At 35.5% G+C, this 24,588-nt stretch overlaps 1 protein-coding gene across 1 annotated transcript in view; it reads right to left on the bottom strand.

The window, feature by feature from the left end:
- para (paralytic) overlaps positions 1-24,588 on the bottom strand; it is a 947,817-nt gene that overhangs the window by 636,676 nt on the left and 286,553 nt on the right. The window contains exon 10 of the mRNA XM_067137715.2: positions 21,030-21,299. Within this exon, the coding sequence (XP_066993816.2) occupies positions 21,030-21,299 (270 nt within the window). The remainder of the gene's footprint in view (positions 1-21,029; positions 21,300-24,588) is intronic.

Raw genomic sequence — 24,588 nt, forward strand, 5'->3', positions numbered from 1 at the left:
CTTAGCTTATTGTTAATATTATAAGTTGTGTTTGACTGGCTGGAAACTTTTCACATTTGCAAGACTGTCAGGCTTGGATTATTTTTGTTGTAATGAAGTCTGACACATTTCAACCATTTAAACTGTATATTAAAAATCAACTCCTCTTGCTGCTTTGCTAGTAAGTCAAAAAGAAAGGAACTCTGAACCATCTTCCACTTAATACATTGTATTAGTAGGTACTATAACTGATTCAAATCCACGAGGCACTTGGGTAAAATAAACCACAACAAAACTATGAGAACCACTAGTGACTGACTGCATAATATTAAAAGATATTGACAGAAACTAAAATTGCTGAAAACTGAAATTCTTGGATACACATGATTTAATGAAATCCACAATACCTAGGTATAATGGAAAATATGAACGATGTACAGTAGATCTGTGGAATACATTACACCAAGTTTGAATATCCAGATTTTTAAGTGTAATAGACTACATTTTGCATCCATAAAAATGTAATCTAGAATGAAGTATTTTCATATAAATTGAGACAAGATTAATAAAATATATATATAGTGCCACGGCCGATTCCTAACCACTCCTAGCCCTTTCCCGTCCCATCGTCGCCACAGGACCTGTCTGTGTCATTGCGATGTAAAGCAACTTGCAAAAAAAAAAAAAAAAAAAAAAAAAAGTTCTCTTATAGACATGATATAGGCTTTTGGGCTTATGGCGTGTCAAGAAAACAAAGTGAAATTCTTTACGTTTCACAGAGAAATTGCTCTGCGTCATCAGAAGAAAAATCTTGACTGTCCTTGAGAAAGGCTTCTCAAACAATGAACTTTGAATTTAGATGTTATAATAGAAGTGGAAATGGTATGTTCATTCATCACCAGATGGCTCCTTGGACGCAGTACAGCGCTAGCGTTCGAAGCGGAAGCTGACGGAACCATCAGAATGGGAGGGTCACATAACATAACGTGTGTATGCAACATATGACATTGACAGGTGTATGACATTGACACAAGCCCGGAATGAAACATCTGGCGATGAGGAACGTACTAATTTGGAAAACACCTAAACGAAATAACAATAGTGAAGGGACAGGGAAGGGAACTGCCTACGTAAATCCTTAATGACTAGTAACCAGGTATTACTTAATTGATAGCCAGTGTCCCTGTTGAAATTGTTAGGATTTCTACGTATTTCCACAGCTTCCCGTATAATCCTGGACCTGTACTTTTTAGTGTGGGTAAGAGCTCGAGCATCTTGGAACATGACATCATGACCAGACGATAGAGCGTGTTCAACTACTGCTGATTTGCCTGGCTGGTTAAGACGAATATTACGTTCATGTTCCTTGATACGGGTACCAATGGACCGGCATGTTTGGCCAATGTACACCTTACCAGAAGTACGGGCAATTACGTATACCCCAGGATGTAAAAGTGGGAGCAATTTGTCCTTTGTTTTACCCAGACTGTGAGCAATTTTAGTGACGGTGCCAAACACGGTTTTTATATTGTGTTTGCGAAGGACCTCTTATGTATGTCATCTCATATTAAAATAATGAAAATACAAAGGAAGTACAATAAGAACCTGAAAGCTTTCTAGATTTCAGGTTTGCTAGCAGTATATACTTGGAAGTTGAATTATCATAAATATGACTGAATTTATTCTCTACTTCTGTACGCTTTGGTTGGTAATTGATTTACTCTTGTTAAGTCTAGAAAATTTATGCAAGGTGCCATCTGAAACTTCCCTTGAAGGTTTAAAACATCCAAAATCTTCTTTAGGTGTGAACAAGAACAGAATTAGTAACAACAGCACACCAAGGAAGAAAATGGAGGAATTACAAAAAAACTTTGAAGAATGAATGCAAATCGTTCAGATTCTTATAAAAGATGATGTGTAGGAACATGATGGTTATGAGACGTAATTTAAATCTCAGATCCATACACGTAAGTACTAATATGATATTCAATACTTATTATAACTAGTGGAAACTAAACAAGAAAATTCTGGAATGGTGCATTTTTGGGGTTGATGCAATGAGAAGAGAGACAAACTGCAGGGAAATCAGTCTGAGAAGATTTTGCTTCACTTGCTCAGAGGTGAACCACAGTTGATTGTGGCTCATTTCTGAGGAAGCAGAGCAAATTCTTCATGAAATGTAAAGTTTCCCTGTAGTTTCTCTTGTCGTAAGGCACACACGCAAAGGAATATTATGTCTATTATACAGAGTTTAAAGCAATGACTGAAACAAAATAATCCTGTCAAATTCTCAATAATGTGGAAATAAAAGCTCTAAAATAATACTGAATTTAACACACACTTCAATGTTCAAGGAATGTCTACTAAGTTCTTATGAGGTTCACCTGATACTTTCTATACATTATCTCACATTCCTGTCTGTGCTAACTGTTCAGTTAAGATAAATTGTAACAAACCAAAGCATGAGATTTGGAGAGAGAGGTACCTAATAATGAAAAATACAAAACACATCTCAAAATGCTCCACACAAGTTTATAAGACATTCATAGAAAATATTTAATTTATTGTATTATCTTGTTGAATAAACAAACTTACTGAAAATATGTTGTTCATCATATTTGGTATTACTAATTAAATACCAGTGACTTGATGGTTGGGATAACTGTTCAATAAAATGAATGTTTCTCATATTGTCATTTCTTTGGTCTCATGTTTTACTTTTAGAGACAAATAGCATTTTCCAAGAAATTGCCAATGGTATCTTTAGTTATGAGCTGTTTAGTGAGTAATTAAGACTAAGAGTAGTTAATTACCTTTCTTTTTAAATAAAACTTAATATATTAAAATTTTTAATCTGTACTGTGCTGAGAGCCTACATATGTTGGTGTGACATAAATCCCAAGTACTGATTTGAGAGTATTCTGGATAACACAATATGGACTGAAGGTTATGGAAATTTCTGGCAAGTGCTTTCTGTCATTATTTTGTATCAGTGGTCAGTAGTATTCTTTACCACATTTCAGAATTGATAGGAGTAGTATCAACTCTCATCTCAAGGTTCAATTTGTTTTGGCCGCAAACGAAAACACACAAACTCATTTTATTTTAAATATTTTCCCTAAGGGTACAAATATTTTTCTCTACTCTCTTACCATCACCTCAACTTATTGCACATCACATAACAGCACAGATTAAACTCGAAAGAAGCTAGTTTAAATTGTTAGGGAAATAATATATGACTTCAAAAGTATGAGATGGACTTAGAATCTGAGTGTAGTTCTCGAGCTTTAGTCTGCTGAATTATTCGCCTCTTTTTAACCTAGTAGGATAAACTGTTCTTTCGTCAACTAATTTTGTTATCCTAATATCTTGTCAAAAATTCTCACTTCCTGCCTTCTAAATTATTTCACAGTTATTTTACCTTTAGAACCAACACCAGACAAAAACAAACATCTATATTAAGGTATAAAATGTCCACCTATTCAATATTACACATTATAACCTTAGAGATGATTTAATTCAAATTATATTTTAAGAGTGTACATGTGTTATTAAATTCAAATATCACTTGCCAATAAATCTTGGTATTATGCATTGAGACCTAATTCTAATTTTATGTCCAAAATGATTATCTACTCTCTGACACAACAAAATAATCCTAGATAATTCATATAATGTATTTTGAAATATATTAACATGAGTCAAAGACACTTAATTGCTTATACTGTTATTTATTCTTCTCTTTCTCTCCCATACCCCCAATCAAATAAGCTTGTAAAACATTATTTTGAGGTACCACACTAATTAACTGTCTTCATAGAAGCCACAGATTATCAAGCATTAAAAGTCCCAAGCTACATAGCACAACCATCTACTAACATTCCAGCATGAAACTCTCAAACAACCAGAGGAACATCTTTTAATGCTATACCCTGAACATTCATATAGTACTCAAATGTAATTAATTTAGAAATACTATTTTTGCCCTTCAAGAACAAGGAACTTCATTTTAAAAAGTACAGAATAAAACAGATATCTTGAATCTTGAAAACAATTTTGTTTTCATAGAATATAGTTCACCGGACACAGAGAAGTTCTCTCTCATCAATAAAATTAATTATGACATATGGCAGAACTTGCCAACAATTATCATCACAAAGATTAAGAACCGGTGTTTTATAGCAGCCATCATAAACATTTAGTTGAGCTGCTGCTTTCCAACAGAGCTTGCTGTTTTAAATAAAATAAATAATCCTCCATTACTCAAGTTTCAAATCTGTATTTAAAGGCTTATCTTAGACATATTTTTTTAAAAAAAATCTCTTGTATATTATTATTATTATTATTATTATTATTATTATTATTATTATTATTATGCATTAATGGTCCCTTTTGGAACACACAAAGCTTTATTTATGATTTTGTTTGCGGAGGATTCAGGATGCTTTCATCTGTTCACTAAAGATCCTCCTCCTTTCTTCCGTCCACTTGGTACCTGCTCTTTTTGGCACTTCATTCTCTGGAGTAACTTTCCACTTATCAATTTTCTTTCTATATATATTTCGACTCAAAATTTCTTCGGCTTGATTTTTTGTGTTCTCCATGTCTGCTTTTGTTTGTTGTGCCCAAGGGAAATTCTTCAGTTTATTACCTCTTTCAAGAATTTGGTGGGTTAGTCTGGTTCCTGGAAGCCTCTTAACATGTCCATAAAATTTTAGCCTTCTTTTCCTGAGGTCTGCCGCAATATTAGATAATTTTTCTGCGGATTTTCAGGATTGGAGGTGGTTCACTTCTTCCATGTGTCTTGATACTAAAATTTTCCTCATGATTTTTCGCTCTTCTTTTAGGATATTTTTGAGATCGCCCTTTTTATGAATTGTTAATTTCCCCTGCATATAAAGCCTCAGATTTGATTACAGTATTGTAATGTTTAATCTTAACATGGAGAGACATACATTTTTTGTTGTAGATTTTTCTTGTTTTCCCATATGCTCTCCTGAGTTTTGGACATGGTTATTTTGGGCAATTTTTTTCTTGTCTGGTTGGTTTGAGGATTTCGCCCAGGTATTTGAAGTGAGGGACTCTATTGATTTGTCCGTATTTTGTATTGAGACTATTGATGTCTAGTTTTGAACAGAAAAATTCAGTTTTCTGGAAGGACATGCGAAGTCCGACCTTTTGGGCACATTCTTGGAGAATTTCAACTTGCTTGATTGCTGTGACTTCATCGGTGGACAAAAGGACCAGGTCATCCGCGAAGACTAAGCATGTAATTTCAAGCTTGTTTTTTGTGTCCCAATGTTTACTAAGTTCCAGCTATTTTGCGCTTTCAGTTCTTTTTCCTGTTCCCTCATGACCTTATCTAGGACGAGGTTGAAGAGGAGGAGTGACAATCCATCTCCTTGCTGGAAACCAGTTTTTATCAGGAATTCGTCTGAGATTTCTCCCATGAATTTCACTCTTGAATTATCATCATCATCATCATCATCATCATCAAAATTAACATGTAAGTAGTTATTATCTGCTTGATAAATAGGATTCTGGTTATTGTTATATTTCAATGCAAGATCAAGAATAATCAAGAGAACAGAGAATGAATACTTAGGAATTTTGAGACTTACTGGTACTCTAAAAAATTTTTTAAAATTTAGTGCACAGAGCTATTAAAGTTATCAGTTATAATATTTGAATAGTTGAAGCTCTCTTTCACACAAGAAAAAAAAAGCAATATACTGCAAGTATTTTACATACCGGTACACAAATAGAAAAACTACTCTAGTATGTACTGCAGTATGTAATTATAGTGTAGTATTTACAGTGATAAATAAGAACTGGAAATCAGTATTGACTGCTTCTTTTAACATTGGTTAAACACTTAACTTTATTCTTAAGATTCAAGATATCTATCAGATTCAATATGTATTTGAGTAATTCACTTCAAAACCAATCTTTGACAATGAATAGAGTTTATCAACTTTTGAAAAATAGGAAATACTCAAGGAAAGCAGCAACTCACTTTAGAAGAGATCAAATTGATAAAATTGATAGCATAAATACTCATAATTATAAGAATAAGTAGCTTCTTCCTCATATGAGCAATTACAAATGCCAATAATCAAGGATTTACAGTAATATTTGATGTCAAAGTATTTCAAGCAAAATATGAAACACAGTTAATCAATTTGTATTTGTTATAATGGTAGCACAAACTGATTCACTGGAACAATTTAAGAAATGACTTATAAACAGTGAACATACCTCAATAATTATTCCGAGACATAATAGCTAAAATAAAGTTAAACCCAAATATTTATTCTCCTCCTCTATGGCATCATGAAAAGATAAGGTTGATGAAACTTTGAAATAGAAATTATGATAAGGATAAGTATACATATTTAATTTTTAACAACACAAACATTTCAGTGCTGATGCATATCACAGTTTGCACAACCAAACATCAGCATATATAATGTCAAAGTTCATAGTAAAACACTCAGAAAAAATTCTATTTGAATCCAAAAGTCCATGTAGAAAAAAAAAACGAGTAGTAAAGGATCACACGAAATTTCACAGATCTCAATATACAGCATTCAGTAGTCTTTAAATAGGCTCACTGATGGTAGTACTGTAGTTGCTAAAAATCCATCAAAAATAAAATTTATTGATTAGATGCAAAGATAATTCAAAACCAAGTTTGACAAAGATAGAAAATATTTTAAAAGATGGAGCCATCTTATGTTGTATAACATAAATGATAAGTTTAAAATGTCGGATTGAAGGAAATATTAAAATGTTTGTCTTATGCAGATTGTGGATCTACTCTACTATAAGAAGAGCTGTTCTAAGACAGAATTAACTTACACGTAAGTGTTTAAGATGATGATGAAAACTGTATGACCTCAGCTGTTGTGCGTGGGTATTATAATTTGAGATCATTTAAGCTACCTGAGCGTAAATTTCAACATTCAATTTTACTCTACCCGATGGCAGAATAAACCAGATCTATCTCGGGCTACCCACACTGAGTTTTAGTTTATTTATTTTGGGATAAACAGTAATATGTCACCAGAAATTATTTAAACAGTGACACTGAACAATATGAAGTATTGTATGGGCTTTCTATTGCCATTCAAAAATCCAACTGCCTCTGCTGGGTTTGAATGTGTGAACTTAGGATCCGAAGGCCGACACTAATACTGATCCACAGAGGGAGTCAGTGTATTAATTTTAATAGACATAGTATTATGTTAACCAGAAATCACAATGTAGAGGTTAGTATATTTCTTAGTGTTGAGATTTAAAATTAAATGGTAGATTGCAGTGACAGCCAGATGAGGATAATTCAAAGGCAATTTCACATGAGAAACATTGTCTATTATAGTAAAATTAAGGTTAACAGCTGTGAGCACTGCTGTAGTGATCATTCATTTACCTAAATCTACTGGCCATAGTGAGACCAGAGCCATCTTAGAGTTACTGTAAAATGCTCAGAAGGGCTATAGAACCACTGGGTTTTGAAGTAATATTAATCCATTTTGCTATGCTTCATGATAATTTGCTTTTTCAGTCAGTTAAAAAGGAGTGAGCTACAACTCATTTTAGCTCAAATATAGAATAGTTGCCTTTATAAATAAATGCTCTGGAGGAGTTATCACTATAACTGCAGTAACAAAAATTATGATAATGTTATTTACAATAAGCCTATATTCATCAAGTTTTACAGAGAGTATATTCCTCTTATTATCTGTGTAAAATAAATGCCAAAGTGTGAGAGGCCTTGCAACTTTTACAGTCATCAAACAACCAATTTCATTATCCTAAGCAATTTCTCCCTTAATGAAGCATTGCTTTTACCTTAACACTCAGTGTAAGACAACTTTCCATGTTTCTACTACATTTGTCAACAGAAACTGATTTTTGTTGTTGTTGTTGTTGTTATTGTTGTTGTTGTTGTTGTTGTTGTTGTTAGTCGTTTAGTCGCTTTCGACTCTCCGTGAACTGGATATTTATTACAAAGTCAGAATCTATTTTGAACATCTGATGTCTATGCTTGCTGAAAATTAACCCTCTTAAAGCCAGGCGGTAGTGAGAACACCAGCCCTGTACATTGCCAAAGTTGATCAGTTGGGCCTTTAAGAAATCCAGTCTGAATTTGCCAGTGTCAATTACATCGGCTGGCTTAAAATTCTATGATACAAATAATTTTGTGGCAACCTATAATATAGAGGCTACAAGTTCTTGTGTGCCTGACCTTGCTTTTGCATTACCAATATTAACTCTTTTCTTTATGCAAAGACAACATGAAAATTATCCTTGTGCTAGCCACATGTGAAAAACATTCAAAATTTAAGGAATATTATCCTAAAGTTATCATACTATGATTTCAGCTAAAGTAAGTTGCTACATTCTCTACACATTTCACAATTATTGGTAACATTATTAATAATACTTCAAACAATACTCTATATATCATTATTTAAAAATTGTAATCCATCTCTAGCATTTGATAATATCTTGTTATTTGATTATGATAGAACACAACAATGAAATGCACTGTCACGAAATTTAGCCCCACCCAACACTATGGCTTTCAATATATGTAACAGCTGTTTATTACAGAGGCATCCTGGAATATAATGAGGGTGTTGCTTTTTAAAGAAGTTTCCTTTAATAGACTGCTTTCAAAACATATGTTATATGAAGACAATGGAAAATTCCAGGGTTTGTCAATTATCTTAACCCTAAACATCTATAAGTTTACATACAAATTTGAAGCAAATAAGTTTAAGATATAAGATATCTTTTAACTGCTTCTTATATGATCAAGGTTGAATTATAACATAATTCATTAGTACATTTATTATTCTTTTGGAGGGATATCAGAATTTTGAAAACAAGGCTACCTCATACAGATTTGCCACTTTGGTACATAGTCTCATCTGCATTATCATTCTAAATCCATTGCAGTAACAACGAGTTACTTCTATCTTTGCTTAGTAAATATATGCAAGTATGAGATTGTTAAAAATGTGTAAGCCCAAACTGATTTGGCCAATGACTGCACCTTTGATTGAACTGGATATTTATTACAAAGTCAAAATCTATTTTGAACATTTGATGTCTATGCTTGCTGAAAATTAACCCTCTTAAAGCCAGGCGGCAGTGAGAGCACCAGCCCTGTACATTGCCAAAGTTGATCAGTTGGGCCTTTAAAAATCCAGTCTGGATTTGCCAGTGCTAATTACAACGGCTGGCTTAAAATTCTATGATACAAATAATTTTGTGGCAACCTATAGTATAGAGGCTACAAGTTCTTGTGTGCCTGATCTTGCTTTGGAAGTTTTAGGAAAGTGTAATAGCTTTCACTAGAATCGCTTCCTGTGTTTAGAAATATAGCTAACCCATCAGTAAGAAATTGCTCCTTGTAGTGAGTGGGTTTGTGAAAGCAAAATGGCAAGTGGTTCTCGTGTTAATGTTTCAGCGGGTGTTGATGACAATAAATAAATGGAGTATTTGAAACAGTATGAAGCGAACGCAGATGATTTATTGGATAGTGATAGCAAATTTAGTTCTGAGAGTAGTAATAAGTGTTACTTATCTGTTGGTGTAAATATACAATTATACTTCTAACATAGTGTCCATGGAAATGTTCTCTCAAGTTCCCCTGACTTTCCTTGATCTACTAAGAAAAATTTTCCTGACTCACAAAAACTGAGTGGCAAGTTAATTTTCAGAACAACATGTTTTACAAGGAACAAAAGAAAAGGAAATTCCAGCCTCCACCATTCCCATAGCTGGCCTAATTCTCTCTCCACATCCTTTTTTTTTTCAATTATTTACGGGAAAAACAATCACATTGATGGGCACTTTATATATATATACTAGCTGATGTACTCGTGCTTCACTATGGAATTCTACATTGTATACAGAATTCTAGGTTAGGTAGTGTACATGTTGTGAGCAAGATTATATTAAATTGCATAGCTCTTAACGTTACCCTAGAAACGCGATGGAGAATTCACCAAATGTCTTTTCTCATATGTAGACTGGGTTAGGGAATTTTCATTGTAATGGTAGGCCTACTTGCCTACCATCAGTCACAATCAGGTTCAGTTTTCATTAAAATGGCAGACACTCTCCAACTGCCTTTTTACATCCTCAGAAAGACTGTCTTAGTGGTTTTCCAAAGTGAAATGAATATAGCTCATTACAATGACGTCAGTAGGAATGGCGTGATTAAAAGCAATGCTTTCATATGAAATACTGGATCAAATGAAAAACCACACATTATCTCACTTTTAATGAACAGTACTACGTTGCCGATCTAACAGTCCAAGTTCCAGAGCTGGAATGACTGGGCCACAGACAGCCGTGATCAGTGAACACTCTTCGTCTTTTTTTGGCGGGAGGGGAGGGTCGAATAGCAGAGATTCCCAGGGCAAAAACTATGCCATTTTACTAATCTGTTTTCTTGGAGTACCCGATGAGTCGGAAAATCTCAATAAACTACACTGGTGGCGGAAAAATCTGACTTGGAAGCAAATATTTCCTCCAAGCCGGAGGAGAAACCCCCTCTTCACTGCTAATCTATATATATAAAGTAGCTTGTCCTGACTGACTGACTGACTGACTGACTGACTGATTCATCATCGCCGAGCCAAAACTACTGGACATAAAGAAATGAAATTTTGGGGATATATTCATATTAAGATATAGGTGCTCGCTAAGAGAGGATTTTTGGATATTCCATCGCTAAGGGGGTGAAAAGGGGGGTGAAATTTTAAAATGAGTGTGTCTATATCTCAAAACTTCAAAAGTTTACAGATGTGAAAATTGGTATTTAGAATCTTCCTTAAAAATAAGGAAACACGTATTTTTTTGTTTTCAGAAAATTCCAATGGGAGGGGTGAAAAAGGGTGAAAAAGTGGTTGAATGCCTTTAATCAGGATACCGGTACTTATATCTCAGAAAATGAAGATATTACAGACCTCAAAATTGGTACTTTTGATCTCTTTCAAAAATAAAGAAACACAAATTTTTTTGTTTTTGGAAAATCCAATAAATGCGAGGGTGAAAAGGGGGTGAATTTTTAAAATGAGTACATCTATATCTCAAAAGTTTTAAAGTTTAGAGATGTAAAAATTGGTATTTAGAATCTTCATCAATAATAAAGGAACATGTATTTTTTTGTTTTCGGAAAATCCTAATAAGAGGGGAGAAAAGGGGTGAAAAAGGGGTAAAATGCCTTTAAAGAGAATACTTATACCTTAGAAACTGAAGATATTACAGACCTGAAAATTGGTGTTTGGGATCTCCTTTAAAAATAAAGAAACGCGTATTTTTTTGTTTTTAGAAAATCCAATTAATGGTGGGGGTAAAAGAGGGATGATTTTTTAATATGAGTGTATCTATACCTCAAAATGTTTAAAGTTTATAGATGTAAACATTTGTATTTAGAATGTCCTTTAAAAATAAAGAAACAAGTACTTTTGTTTTTGGAAAATCCAATTAATCGGAGGGTGAAAAGGGGGTGAATTTTTAAAATGAGTGAATCTATATCTCCAAACTTTTAAAGTTTGCAGATGTAAAAATTGGTATTTAGAATCTTCATTAAAAATAAAAAAACGCGTATTTTTTTGTTTTCGGAAAATCGCAATAGGAGGAGTGAAAAGGGGTGAAAAAGCGGTTGAATGCCTTTAATGAGGCTACTTATATCTCAGAAACTGAAGATATTACAGACCTGAAAATTGGTGTTTGGGATCTCTTTTAAAAATAAAGAAACAGTATTTTTTGTTTTTGGAAAATCCAATTAATGAGGGGTGAAAAGGGGGTGATTTTTTAAAATGAGTGTATCTATATCTCAAAACTTTATAGTTTATAGACGTAAGAATTGGTATTTAGAATCTCCTTTAAAAATAAAGAAACACATATTCTTTTGTTTTCGGAAAATCCCAATAGGAAAAGTGTAAAAGGGTGAGTAATGGGTTGAATGCCTTTAATGAGGCTACTTATATTTCAGAACCTGAAGATATTACAGACCTGCAAATTTGTATTTGGGATCTGCTTTAAAAGTAAAGAAACATGTATTTTTTCGTTTTTGGAAAATCCAAATATTGGGGGGTGAAAAGGGGGGTGAATTTTTTAAAATGAGTGTGTCTACATCTTAAAACTTTAAAATTTACAGATGTAAAATTGGTACTTAGAATCTCCTCTAAAAATAAAGGAACACGTATTTTTTTGTTTCCTTAAATCCCAATAGGAGGGGTTTAAAAGGGTGAAAAATGGGTTGAATGCCTTTAATAAGGATACATATATCTCAGAAACGAAAGATATTACAGAACTGAAAATTTGTATATGGGATCTCCTTTAAAAATAAAGAAACACGTATTTTTTAGTTTTTGGAAAATCCAATTAATGGCGGTTAAACAGGAGTGACAAAATGGGGTGAATTTTTTGAAAGACTATATCTACAGAATATCTTGGAAATGTAAAATGTTACAGACGTAAAAAGTGGGTGTTTGGAATCTCCTGTAAATGTAAAGAAACATAGGTGATTTGTTTTGGGAAACTCCACTTAAGGGGAACTCAAAAGGGGTAAAATTTTAAAATGAGAATTTTTACAGTATATCTCAAGAAACTTAACATGTTACAGAAGTGAAAAATGGTATTTTTTATCTCTATTAAACATAAAGAAAGGTGTATTTTTAGTTTTCGGAAACACCACTTGGGTGGAGCGGGGCGGGGGGGGGGGGGGTAAAAGTGACTGAAAATGGTGTTGAATTCTTTTAATTAGGCTACTGATATCTCAAATATGAAGATGTTACAGACGTGAAATTTGATATTTGGAATCTGCTTTAAAAGTAAAGAAACACGTAATGTCGGAAAATCCAATGAAGGGGGGGGGGGGCGGGGGGTGAAAGAATTGGAAAATTAATTGAAATTCACTTGGGGAGGAGGGGAGTAGTATGAAATGAAGTGCAAAAAGTAAATTATTGTTATGGGGATACTTATATCTCAAAGCTGAAGGTAATAGACGTGAACATTGGTGTTTGGAATCTCCCTTAAACATAAAGAAACAAGCCTTCTTTTAATTTTTCTTGGGGTGGGAGAGGTGGCGGTAAATAAACTTAACGGCGGTGGGGTGTAGAAGGAGGTGAGACCAATTGATTTTACTGCTATTAATGTACTTATAAGGATCCTCCGTTGCTCAGGCGCAAGCGTGCCAGCCTCTCACAGCTGGGTTCCGTGGTTCAAATCCTGTTCACTCCATGTGTCATTCGTGCTGGACAAAACAGAGGCGTGACAGGATTTTCTCCGGATACTCCGGTTTTCCCTGTCATCAGCCATTCCAGCAACACATAATAATAATAATAATAATAATAATAATAATAATAATAATAATAATAATAATAATGTTCCAGACCATCGTCAAATGTGCGGACCGCGCTGGAAACGGCTCCTGGATGGGTAATGACTAAGAATGCAGCCCGGCCGCGGGTTCAGTGCCACCAAGGCACCCAATATGACACCACGCCGGATCTCCTAAAGGATTTTATCCATATTAAAAATGATTATAGGAAAAGATGGCACAGATTTACGGACCCAACTGACCGGGAGGAATACCTGAGCCTAACCCGGGAAGTACGAAATCGATTGCTGAAAAGGAAGATTGAAAAATGGGAGGAAATGTGCCGTAAAATAATAGAAAACGAGTCAGATCGGGAATTATGGTGGATTCTCGCAGAAAACGAGTCAGATCGCGAATTTCGGAGGATTATATATCTAAAACAATAAGCATTCAATTATAAATTTCAGTATAATACCGTAGCAAAGCACGGGTATCTTGCTAGTTTGGAATAAAATGAATGTAGAATTTAATAAAAGTGAAGAGGAAGAAGCTTTCCGTAAGAAACGGCTCTTTTCAGGGTTGAATTTTGAGTTATTTAGTGAACTGAGGTGCTATAATTTGGAAAAGGCCAAAATTGTAATTGTAGACCAGGTCATACTACTGGCTGGGTGATTGTTTTGTAGTGTTTCAATTTGGTTGCTATTGAGAGAGAGACTTTTTATTATATGTATTCTTGGTAACATGCTGTGCAGTAACCAGTTTATCTATTCTATTTTGCCATGCTGGTTTCTCATTTAGGTTTTATGTGATTATTTCACCTAAGTATTTAAATTTTTCTACAATTTTTGTCTCTTGGTCTCCCAGCTTAATTTTGTTCACAAGCGGAAGTTGAGTTTGCATAACTTCTCTTTTTTTCAAATGAAATTTTCAAACAAATATTTTGAGCTATTTCCTGTAAAGATTTTAATTGTTGTTTTGTTTCCTGAATATCATTGGCCACAACAGCTAGATCATCAACAAATCCTAGACAGTTCAAATGTATGTTATCCTTCTGGGTTCCAATTTTTATATTTTTCGAGTTGTTCATGTACCATTCCCTCATAATGTACTCTACTGCACAGTTAAAAAGAAGAGGTGACAATCCGTCACCCTGTCTTAAACCAGTTGTTACCAAGAATGGTTCAGAAAGTTCTCCTCTGAACTTAATTTTAGAAATTGTATTAGTTAGAGTAAGTTCAATCAATTTGATTAGCTTTGGGTGAGGTCCGAAATGTCTTAAAATTTTTAATAATGAAGGTCTATGGATGGAGTCATAAGCTTATTTTATATATATATATACATATATATAGATACAAACAAATTGTTTAATGGTAACATGTAGGCCTAACATATACCTTGCAAGGAACAAAGTACAAGTAACTTATTGATAGAGTAATTCAAATACATACATTATCATTATAGACTGTTATGCCTTTCAGCGTTCAATCTGCAAGCCTCTGAGAATTTACTAAACGTCGCCACAATCCTCGATTTGCAACTAGTGTTGTGGCCTCATTTAGTTCCATACCTCTTATCTTTAAATCGTTAGAAACAGAGTCTAACCATCGTCGTCTTGGTCTCCCTCTACTTCTCTTACCCTCCATAACAGAGTCCATTATTCTCCTAGGTAACCTATCCTCCTCCATTCGCCTCACATGACCCCACCACCGAAGCCGGTTTATGCGTACAGCTTCATCCATCGAGTTCATTCCTAAATTAGCCTTTATCTCCTCATTCCGAGTTCCCTCCTGCCATTGTTCCCACCTGTTTGTACCAGCAATCATTCTTGCTACTTTCATGTCTGTTACTTCTAACTTATGAATAAGATATCCTGAGTCCACCCAGCTTTCGCTCCCATAAAGCAAAGTTGGTCTGAAAACAGACCGATGTAAAGATAGTTTCGTCTGGGAGCTGACTTCCTTCTTACAGAATACTGCTGATCGCAACTGCGAGCTCACTGCATTAGCTTTACTACACCTTGATTCAATCTCACTTACTATATTACCATCCTGGGAAAACACACAACCTAAATACTTGAAATTATCGACCTGTTCTACCTTTGTATCACCAATCTGACATTCAATTCTGTTGGATTTCTTACCTACTGACATCAATTTAGTCTTCGAGAGGCTAATTTTCATACCATACTCATTGCACCTATTTTCAAGTTCCAAGATGTTAGACTGCAGGCTTTCGGCACAGTCTGCCATTAAGACCAAGTCGTCAGCATAGGCCAGGCTGCTTACTACATTTCCACCTAACTGAATCCCCCCCTGCCATTTTATACCTTTCAGCATATGATCCATGTAAACTACAAACAGCAAAGTTGAAAGATTACAGCCTTGTCTAACTCCTGTAAGTACCCTGAACCAAGAACTCATTCTGCCATCAATTCTCACTGAAGCCCAATTGTCAACATAAATGCCTTTGATTGATTTTAATAATCTACCTTTAATTCCATAGTCCCCCAGTATAGCGAACATCTTTTCCCTCGGTACCCTGTCATATGCTTTCTCTAGATCTACGAAACATAAACACAACTGCCTATTCATCTCGTAGCATTTTTCAGTTACCTGGCGCATACTGAAAATCTGATCCTGACAGCCTCTCTGTGGTCTGAAACCACACTGATTTTCATCCAACTTCCTCTCAACGACTGATCGCACCCTCCCTTCCAAGATGCCTGTGAATTCTTTGCCTGGTATACTAATCAATGAGATACCTCGATAGTTGTTGCAATCCTTCCTGTTCCCTTGCTTATAGATAGGTGCAATTACTGCTTTTGTCCAATCTGAAGGTACCTTACCAACACTCCACGCTAATTTGACTACTCTATGAAGCCATTTCATCCCTGCCTTCCCACTATACTTCACCATTTCAGGTCCAATTTTATCTATTCCTGCTGCCTTATGACAATGGAGTTTATTTACTATCCTTTCCACTTCCTCAAGCATAATTTCACCAACATCATTTTCCTCCTCCCCAAGAGCTTGACTGTTTGCAACACCACCATGATGATTTCCTTTTACATTGAGAAGATGTTCAAAATATTCCCTCCACCTCTCTAGTGATTCCCTGGGATCTGTTATGAGTTCACCTGAATTACTCAAAACATTGTTCATTTCCTTTTTCCCTCCCTTCCTAAGATTCTTTATTACTGTCCAGAAAGGTTTCCCTGCTGCTTGACCTAGCCTTTCCAGGTTATTACCAAAATCTTCCCATGACTTCTTTTTGGATTCAACAACTATTTGTTTCGCTCTGTTTCTTTCATCTACGTACAAATCCCTGTCTGCCTCGGCCCTTGTTTGGAGCCATTTCTGATAAGCCTTCTTTTTACGTTTACAGGCTGCTCTCACTTCATCATTCCACCAAGATGTTCGCCTTTTCCCATCTTTACACACAGTTGTTCCTAGGCATTCCCTTGCTGTTTCTACTACAGCATCCCTGTATGCCACCCATTCACTTTCTATATCCTGAACCTGCTTACTGTCTACTGTTCGAAACTTCTCACTAATCATATCCATGTACTTCTGTCTAATTTCCTCGTCCTGGAGATTTTCTACCCTTATTCGTTTGCAGACAGATTTCACTTTCTCTACCCTAGGCCTAGAGATACTTAGTTCACTACAGATCAGATAATGGTCTGTATCATCGAAAAATCCCTGAAAAACTCGTACATTCCTAAAAGATTTCCTGAATTCAAAGTCTGTTAAGATATAGTCTATTATGGATCTGGTACCCCTAGCCTCCCATGTGTAGCGGTGAATAGCCTTATGCTTGAAGAATGTATTCGTAACAGCTAAACCCATACTAGCACAGAAGTCCAGCAAACGCTTCTCATTCCCATTAGCTTCCATATCTTTCCCACATTTACCAATCACCCTTTCGTATCCTTTAGTTCTATTCCCAACTCTCGCATTGAAATCGCCCATTAGCACTATTCTATCCTTGCTGTTGACCCTGACCACGATGTCACTCAATGCTTCATAAAACTTGTCAACTTCATCCTCATCTGCACCCTCACATGGTGAATACACGGACACAATTCTTGTCCTAATTCCTCCCACTGACAAATCTACCCACATCATTCGCTCACTTACGTGCCTAACAGAAACTATGTTGCGTGCAATGGTATTCCTGATAAAGAGCCCTACCCCAGACTCTGCCCTTCCCTTTCTAACACCCGTCAAGTACACTTTATAATCTCCTATCTCTTCCTCCTTATCTCCCCTTACCCGAATATCACTTACTCCTAGCACATCCAGATGCATCCTCTTTGCTGACTCAGCAAGTTCTTTCTTCCATAAGCCCCATTAATATTGATAGCTCCCCATCGAATTCCATTTCGTTCGCCAAGTTGTTTCCAAGGAGTCCCTCGCCTGTCAAATGGGAGTGGGACTCCATTACTCCCATAGGTCCGAGGCTTGCTTAAAGTGTTCTGAGCTCGGTAAAGTCATGAAGCAGGATGCTGCCCTACTTGCACATAGTCCAAGTGAGGATCTCTCCTCTAACGGGTTATGGACCACCGGTGAATTGTGTAGTCCTAGCCGCCTGAGCACAAGGAGGGCCACGACTCAGAATATGTCCGAGATGCCCACTCCCATTCCATAGCAACTGGTATCCCGACTCTCAGGACCACTTACTAGGCCACTCAGCCGTTGCCCATGGTTCACGAACTAGGACGTGACTAGAGTAACCCACAAACATGAACCATAGTAATTCAAATATGAAAAGAAAATGATTTTACCACAGCAATCTAACGCTGCAGATACATTAGGACATACGTTACACTGAAGAATGAAATGAGTACATTTTTTATTACGGACAACCACATCTACAAGGGGCAATCTGGTTACACGAGATTGTCATTAAAACCTACCACTCTCTCTTATGAGTAATCTTAGCAGTGATTTTGACCATTACTCCAATGTTTACTAGCGCTTCTCATCATACTATGATTTTTATCCAACACACCAAGATGTCTTAATCCATATCCCCTTCAATTCAATTACGTATTTTCATCCCAATTTTAAACAATAGGTTTCAACCTCATCATACCGTACATCTTTTATTCGTACTATTCCTATCCGGTGAAGCCTTGGGTTCGATAATTTCCCCAAGCGTGATATACTGTTTAAGCTTTTTTTTTTTTTTAAGAAGATCCATTTAAGTGCCAGACATGGATTATTTTTAAAATACAGTGTGACACATTTAATTTTAGGTGAACATTTTAATTTTCAAAGTGATTTTAGTATGTGTGTATATATTTTATTCAATATTTTTGTGCTATAATTATTACATAACCACAGTGTCAATACCATTAAGAGTTCATCAATACGATTTATGTAATTTGATAAGGTCCTCAGACCAATGTTTGTTTTAAGATTGAACAAGGCTGATGTTGCTCAATAAAAAGTGGGCAAAACATGTACCTTAAAAATTTGGTAATTTCTATGTTCATTTGACCACACAATAGTGGAATAAATTGTATTGAATAGGTGGTATAATAAATTACTTCTTGTGTAAACTTAGTGATATAGCTATTTTCAATATGGAATAACGATGAGAATAATGGTTTGTAATTGTTGAAGCTGATACACACAGCAGTTGCTTCCCTGTGTTAAGACGATCAGTTACAGCCAACTCGCCCGATGTATGTATGTATGTATGTATGCATGTATGTATGTTATAGGAATCATCACTACACAATCAAATTTTCCATCCACTTATAAGTGGCCTTTACAATCTTACAGTAGGATGTGCTAGCTATATTTTAAGCTGACAGCACATACTATAATAAATCCATGAGTTTTAAATATACATTACTGAAACGGCCTTTTTTCTAACTCTAAGGTTCAAACTGTTAAGACTAAATCATGATTTTATGCATTATAAAAAAGAAACATCTCATATAATCACTCACCTCCATTGGGGGTGTGCCTGAAAAGAGCTGCACCACCTCGGGATGAAGGCATGCTTTATTATTACTACTTCAGGAGAATTCAGACAATTTAGTATGAACAGCAGAGCAGAACAAAACACTTTAACAGTAGGGTATTTTGTCTCAGTTCAGACACAGTTAAATTACTGTGATGGAACAAGCTCAACATCATCATATTCATAGATGCATTTTTATTCTTAAATGGCAACTGATTGGGTGGCTTCAACATTTTTATACAAACATGGAGACTAACACATACTGTTCAAAATAATTTTTTTTTTAAATGTGGGCCATTATGTCATAACACATGTCAAAAGCAGTCTTAGGTAGAAACTTTGCACAACTCTAAGCATTTGTTTAAAAGATAGGACCACAGAATTGTAAACTGTGTTGTAATGCCTTAAAAAATGAAAATAAGAACTACTGCAGATTATGTCATATGGATAAGAAACACCAAGACATACAAAATATATTTCAAAAGATAATTATTGTTTATTTAAATAAGTGTTACCCTTAATCAGCAAATGACATGAGTATTTCCTCATTTATTCCAAAATAAATTTAATCATATTACAATACCCCTACGATTAATAAATACAGAACTCTCACATTAGAGAAAATGTAATTAGCATTATAACATGTTCCACTCTACAACATTTGACTACAAAATGAAGGAAGATACATCTTATATTACTTCTTAAGCACTTAACATGAGCCAATAAGTTAAGGAAATAGTTCTTTTATAACTACTGTTATTATGAAAGCATACAGGAAAATGATACTGTATACATATATATGAGCTGAACTGAAAACATCTCTGGTAGTGACTATTTACTCTGCATGTGTGATTGATAGCAAAATATTCAAAATTATGATATTTGAACACAAAGCTCTACCAGAGTTGTTTTGTGCCAAAGAAGCAAAGAAAAACTGCCAAGAATTAGAAAAAGCTACACACTGAAATTGAAAACCCACACAAAGGAGGGAGAGGGAAATATGAAACCAAGCAACACTGAAAAATGAAAACACTCAAGACACTGCATGAAGCAACAAGCTAAATAACATATTGTGTCACTTATTACAGCCAACAGTTGGAAGTGAATAAAATACAGTACATGTACAAACCACAATTTGAACTTGCATATTGAAAAATAAAAGACAAAAAGAAGATTCACTATTCTAAAGAGAGCCCTGAAAAATTAATTAAATAAATAAGTAAATAAAATATACACAATAATACCACAAATTGAAAGAGCATAATAAATTCAAACACAGGTATAGTTGGTTCCATCACATGAGATAGCAAATTCCCTTGCATTAAAATTATTTAAAGAGACAATTATGTTCTATATCTATTTTTTTATAGAATTTAAAAAAAAAATTATGTTTCAGAAACATGCCTATAAATAATTTTTATATTTGTACAAACATTTTTGTTTTTATAAAAAGAGCTCTTTTTAATTGAGACATAAGGTACAGTCATTTATTACTTAAAAGAGTACTCACAATCTTCGTTTTGTCTTTTCTTTTTTTACTGATTATACATAACATTAAAGCAATCACTGTTATTTTTAATCTTTCATGTTTAAATACTTTTAAAACTTCACTATTTATAATCTAACTGAAACTCAGAATTACCATTGCAAAGAACAATAACATGGATTCTTTTGACATAGAACTATAGCTCTGAAGATTAATGAAAAATTCTGTGCTGGTACTTACCGCGCTCACCTTGCGCACTTTCCCATTTGGGCCCGCCATTCTTGCTCTGTGTTCACTAACTGAATCACCCCCCTCACTTCGAATACTCATTTTCTCCTTGTTGTTGTCATCATTCCCCTTCTCTTGGTTTACAAACAACTCATAACTGTGGCACGAGAAGTCAGATGGAGACTTAACCACATTATCCATAGGTGGATGTGCTGCAAGCTCCCTGGCAGCTGCTTTCTCAGCAAGTTTGTTCTCCCTTGCTTGTGCCTGCTCTTCTGCTTCCTACAATAAAATATTCTTTAAAAATCTCCTGATTAACACAAAAAATAAACATTTCATTTAGATATATCATTATACAATAACCTAATCAATAATTAACTAATATTAATTCATTATCTGTTTACCCTCCAGGGTTGGCTTTTCTCCCCGGACTCAGTGGGGGTTCCACCTAGGGCAGTGTCCTGGAATGTGAGACTTTGGGTAGGGGATACAAATGGGGGGGGAGAGCATTACCTCACCCAGGCGGCCTCATCAGCTATGTTTAACAGGGGACTTGTGGGGGGGGGATGGGAAGATTGGAAGGGAAGGGATAGACAAGGAAGCAGCCATGGCCTTAATCTGCCAGTGGTTGCAAAATGCTCACAGTCATTGAAAATCATCAGCTCTTTTATACAGCATGCAGTTTTGAACTTGAGCCCTGATGTACCTTCGCACTGCAATTTTGAGAGAAGGACAGATGCATTGAAATGCACATCTTTGAACTTACGAAGGGACAGGGAGGGAGGAATTATCAGCAATCGTCAATGGTGAGCATTTCGCTTTAGTCACGACCAGTCACGTTGGTGCTAATTTCTGTGTGTGTGTTAGTTTCGCTATTGTTGTATGTGTTTTCATAGTTTAAACAGTTCTTTGCAACTTATTATATTAACGTGTTGCATAATTAGTGCATGATGATGGCTTCAAGTCATGACATTTTAGCTTGGTTTGATGAAATTCCTAGTGATCAACTCGAGGGCTAGAACAGCAAGTCATAAATGAAAGAAAAGTTCCACCTAATCAATACTTTCTTTTTTTTGATTATTGATTAGGTGGAACATCAATACGGAACAAAAATGAAATTTATCAATCAAGGCTAGAACAGTGACGTGGACTGTGAAAGGGAACAAGTGAACATAAAATGTATACTGAACAGTCTGAAATGGAAGAACGTGCTGATGGAACCATACCTGGAGAGCAATCTGTAGCTGGCGAACAACATATGCTGGAGATAAATGAGAATTTCATGTTTAGTGGCAATGTTTATATAGGGAAAGGTAAGGTGAAAAAGTGGGGCAGACACTCGCCAAGAAGAAATCCACGCTCACGCACTTGTGCTGAAAATATAGTAACTCATCATCCTTGTGTACAGGGCATTGCGAAAGATGCACGCACTATTTTAGAAAGTTGGGAATTGTTTTTCCAGATACAGTTATAACCATTTGAAATTTATTACTATTTGTAATCTAATTTTTAATTTTTTGTGTTCTTTATAACTATTTGAGACTTATCTTATGGTTATTTAATGTGTTAATACATTTACGCTTGAAATCAATTGGTATTTTTTATGTGAACACATCATATAATACCGTGACCACTCGCGTTACTTTCATCCTAGCGACCACTGGAGGTTTAAGTTAGGTACCATCCTGGCATTTGCCTGAAGGAGAAGTGGGAAACTATGGAAAAGCACTTCCAGGATGGCTGAAGTGGGAACCGAACCCCCCACTAATCAGTTGATCTCACGAGGCTAAGTGGACCCAATTCCAGTCCTCATACCACATTTCAAATTTCATGGCAGGGACAGGAATCAAACCCGGGCCTCCAGAGGTGGTAGGTAATCACACTAACCACTACACCACGGAGACAGATGATATTAACTAATATATATTATCTTAAAAGGCTCAACCATAAATCAAACATCATTATTAGGCTTTATTTAAATATTTAAGGGAAACTATCACTTTTGTTTTACAGCTAGGTACACTGTGACCTTTGAAGTTCAACTGGTTATCTTTAAGTATATCTGTAAAAGTAAATATTACTGAAATGGGAACACTGAATTATGAGGATGGTGAATTCAACACATGCACAGTATTAGACTACAGCTTCTACAGTTGAAATTATCCAGGCATTATCCACTACCCTTTCATGTGAGTGGAATGTATCTTGCTTTGTCAAGGAGATACCATAGCTGCTATATATCAAAATGGGTAATATGGATAGAGTATTGAACAGCATTATAGTTGAAAATGTATTTGTAATAGTTAATCCCACTCTAACATATGAGATATTTATCACTACTTTTATTGAGTGTGGAAGAATGACCTTATGAAACAATATATACAAGGTAGCTTCAAAAACACCACAAACGATGGCTTTATACATGGACGAGACCTGGAGACACTGGAAGGCATCAAATAGACTTCATTATGATTAGGCAGAGATTCAGAAACCAGGTGTTGGATTGCATAACCTTCCCAGGAGTAGACGTGGACTCTGACCACAACTTGTTGGTCATGAAATGGCATCTGAAGCTGAAGAAACTGAAGAAAGGAAGGAAAGAATGCAAAAAGATGGAATCTAGACAAGTTGAAAGAAAAGAGTGTGAGGGATTGTTTCAAGGAACATGTTGCAAAAGGACTAAATGAAAAGGCTGAAGGAAACACAATAGAGGAAGCGTGGACAGTATTGAAAAATGAAGTCAGCAGGGCTGCTGAAGAAATGTTAGGAAGGAAGAAAAGATCAACTAAGAATCAGTGCATAATTCAGGAGATACTAGACCTGATTGATGAACGACGAAAATACAAGAATGCTAGAAATGAAGAGGGCAGAAGAGAATTAAAGAATGAAGTGGATAGAAGTTAGCTAAGGAAGACTGGCTGGAGAAATGCATGGATGTCAAAGGTTGTATGGTCCTAGGAAAGGTAGATGCTGCATACAGGAAAATCAAGGAAACCTTTGGAGGAAAGAAATCTAGGTGTATGAATATTAAGAGCTCAGATGGAAAGCTACTTCTAGGGAAAGAAGACAAAGCAAAAAGATGGCAGGAACATATCCAACAGTTGTATCAAGGTGAAGATGTAGATAATTTGATTCTGGAACAAGAAGAGGATGTTGATGCTGATGAAATGGGAGACTCAATTTTGAGGTCAGAGTTTGACAGAGCTGTGAGCAACCTAAATAGGAACAAGGAACCTGGAATTGATGACATTCCCTCTGAATTACTGACTGCCTTAGGAGAAACCAGCATGGCCAGGTTATTCCATTTAGTGTGTAAGATGTATAAGACAGGAGAAGTCCCATCCGATTTTTGGCAGAATGTTGTTATACCTATCCCCAAGAAAGCCGGTGCTGACAGGTGTGAAAACTATCGCACCATTAGTTTAGTATCTCATGCCTGCAAAATTTTAACACACATTGTTTACAGAAGAATGGAAAAACAGGTTGAAGCCGAGTTGGGAGAAGATCAATTGGCTTCAGAAAAAATGTAGGAACACGTGAAGCAATCCTGACTTACGTCTGATCTTAGAGG

This window comes from Anabrus simplex, chromosome 1 (genome assembly GCF_040414725.1).
Source record: "Anabrus simplex isolate iqAnaSimp1 chromosome 1, ASM4041472v1, whole genome shotgun sequence".
NCBI lineage: Eukaryota > Metazoa > Arthropoda > Insecta > Orthoptera > Tettigoniidae > Anabrus > Anabrus simplex.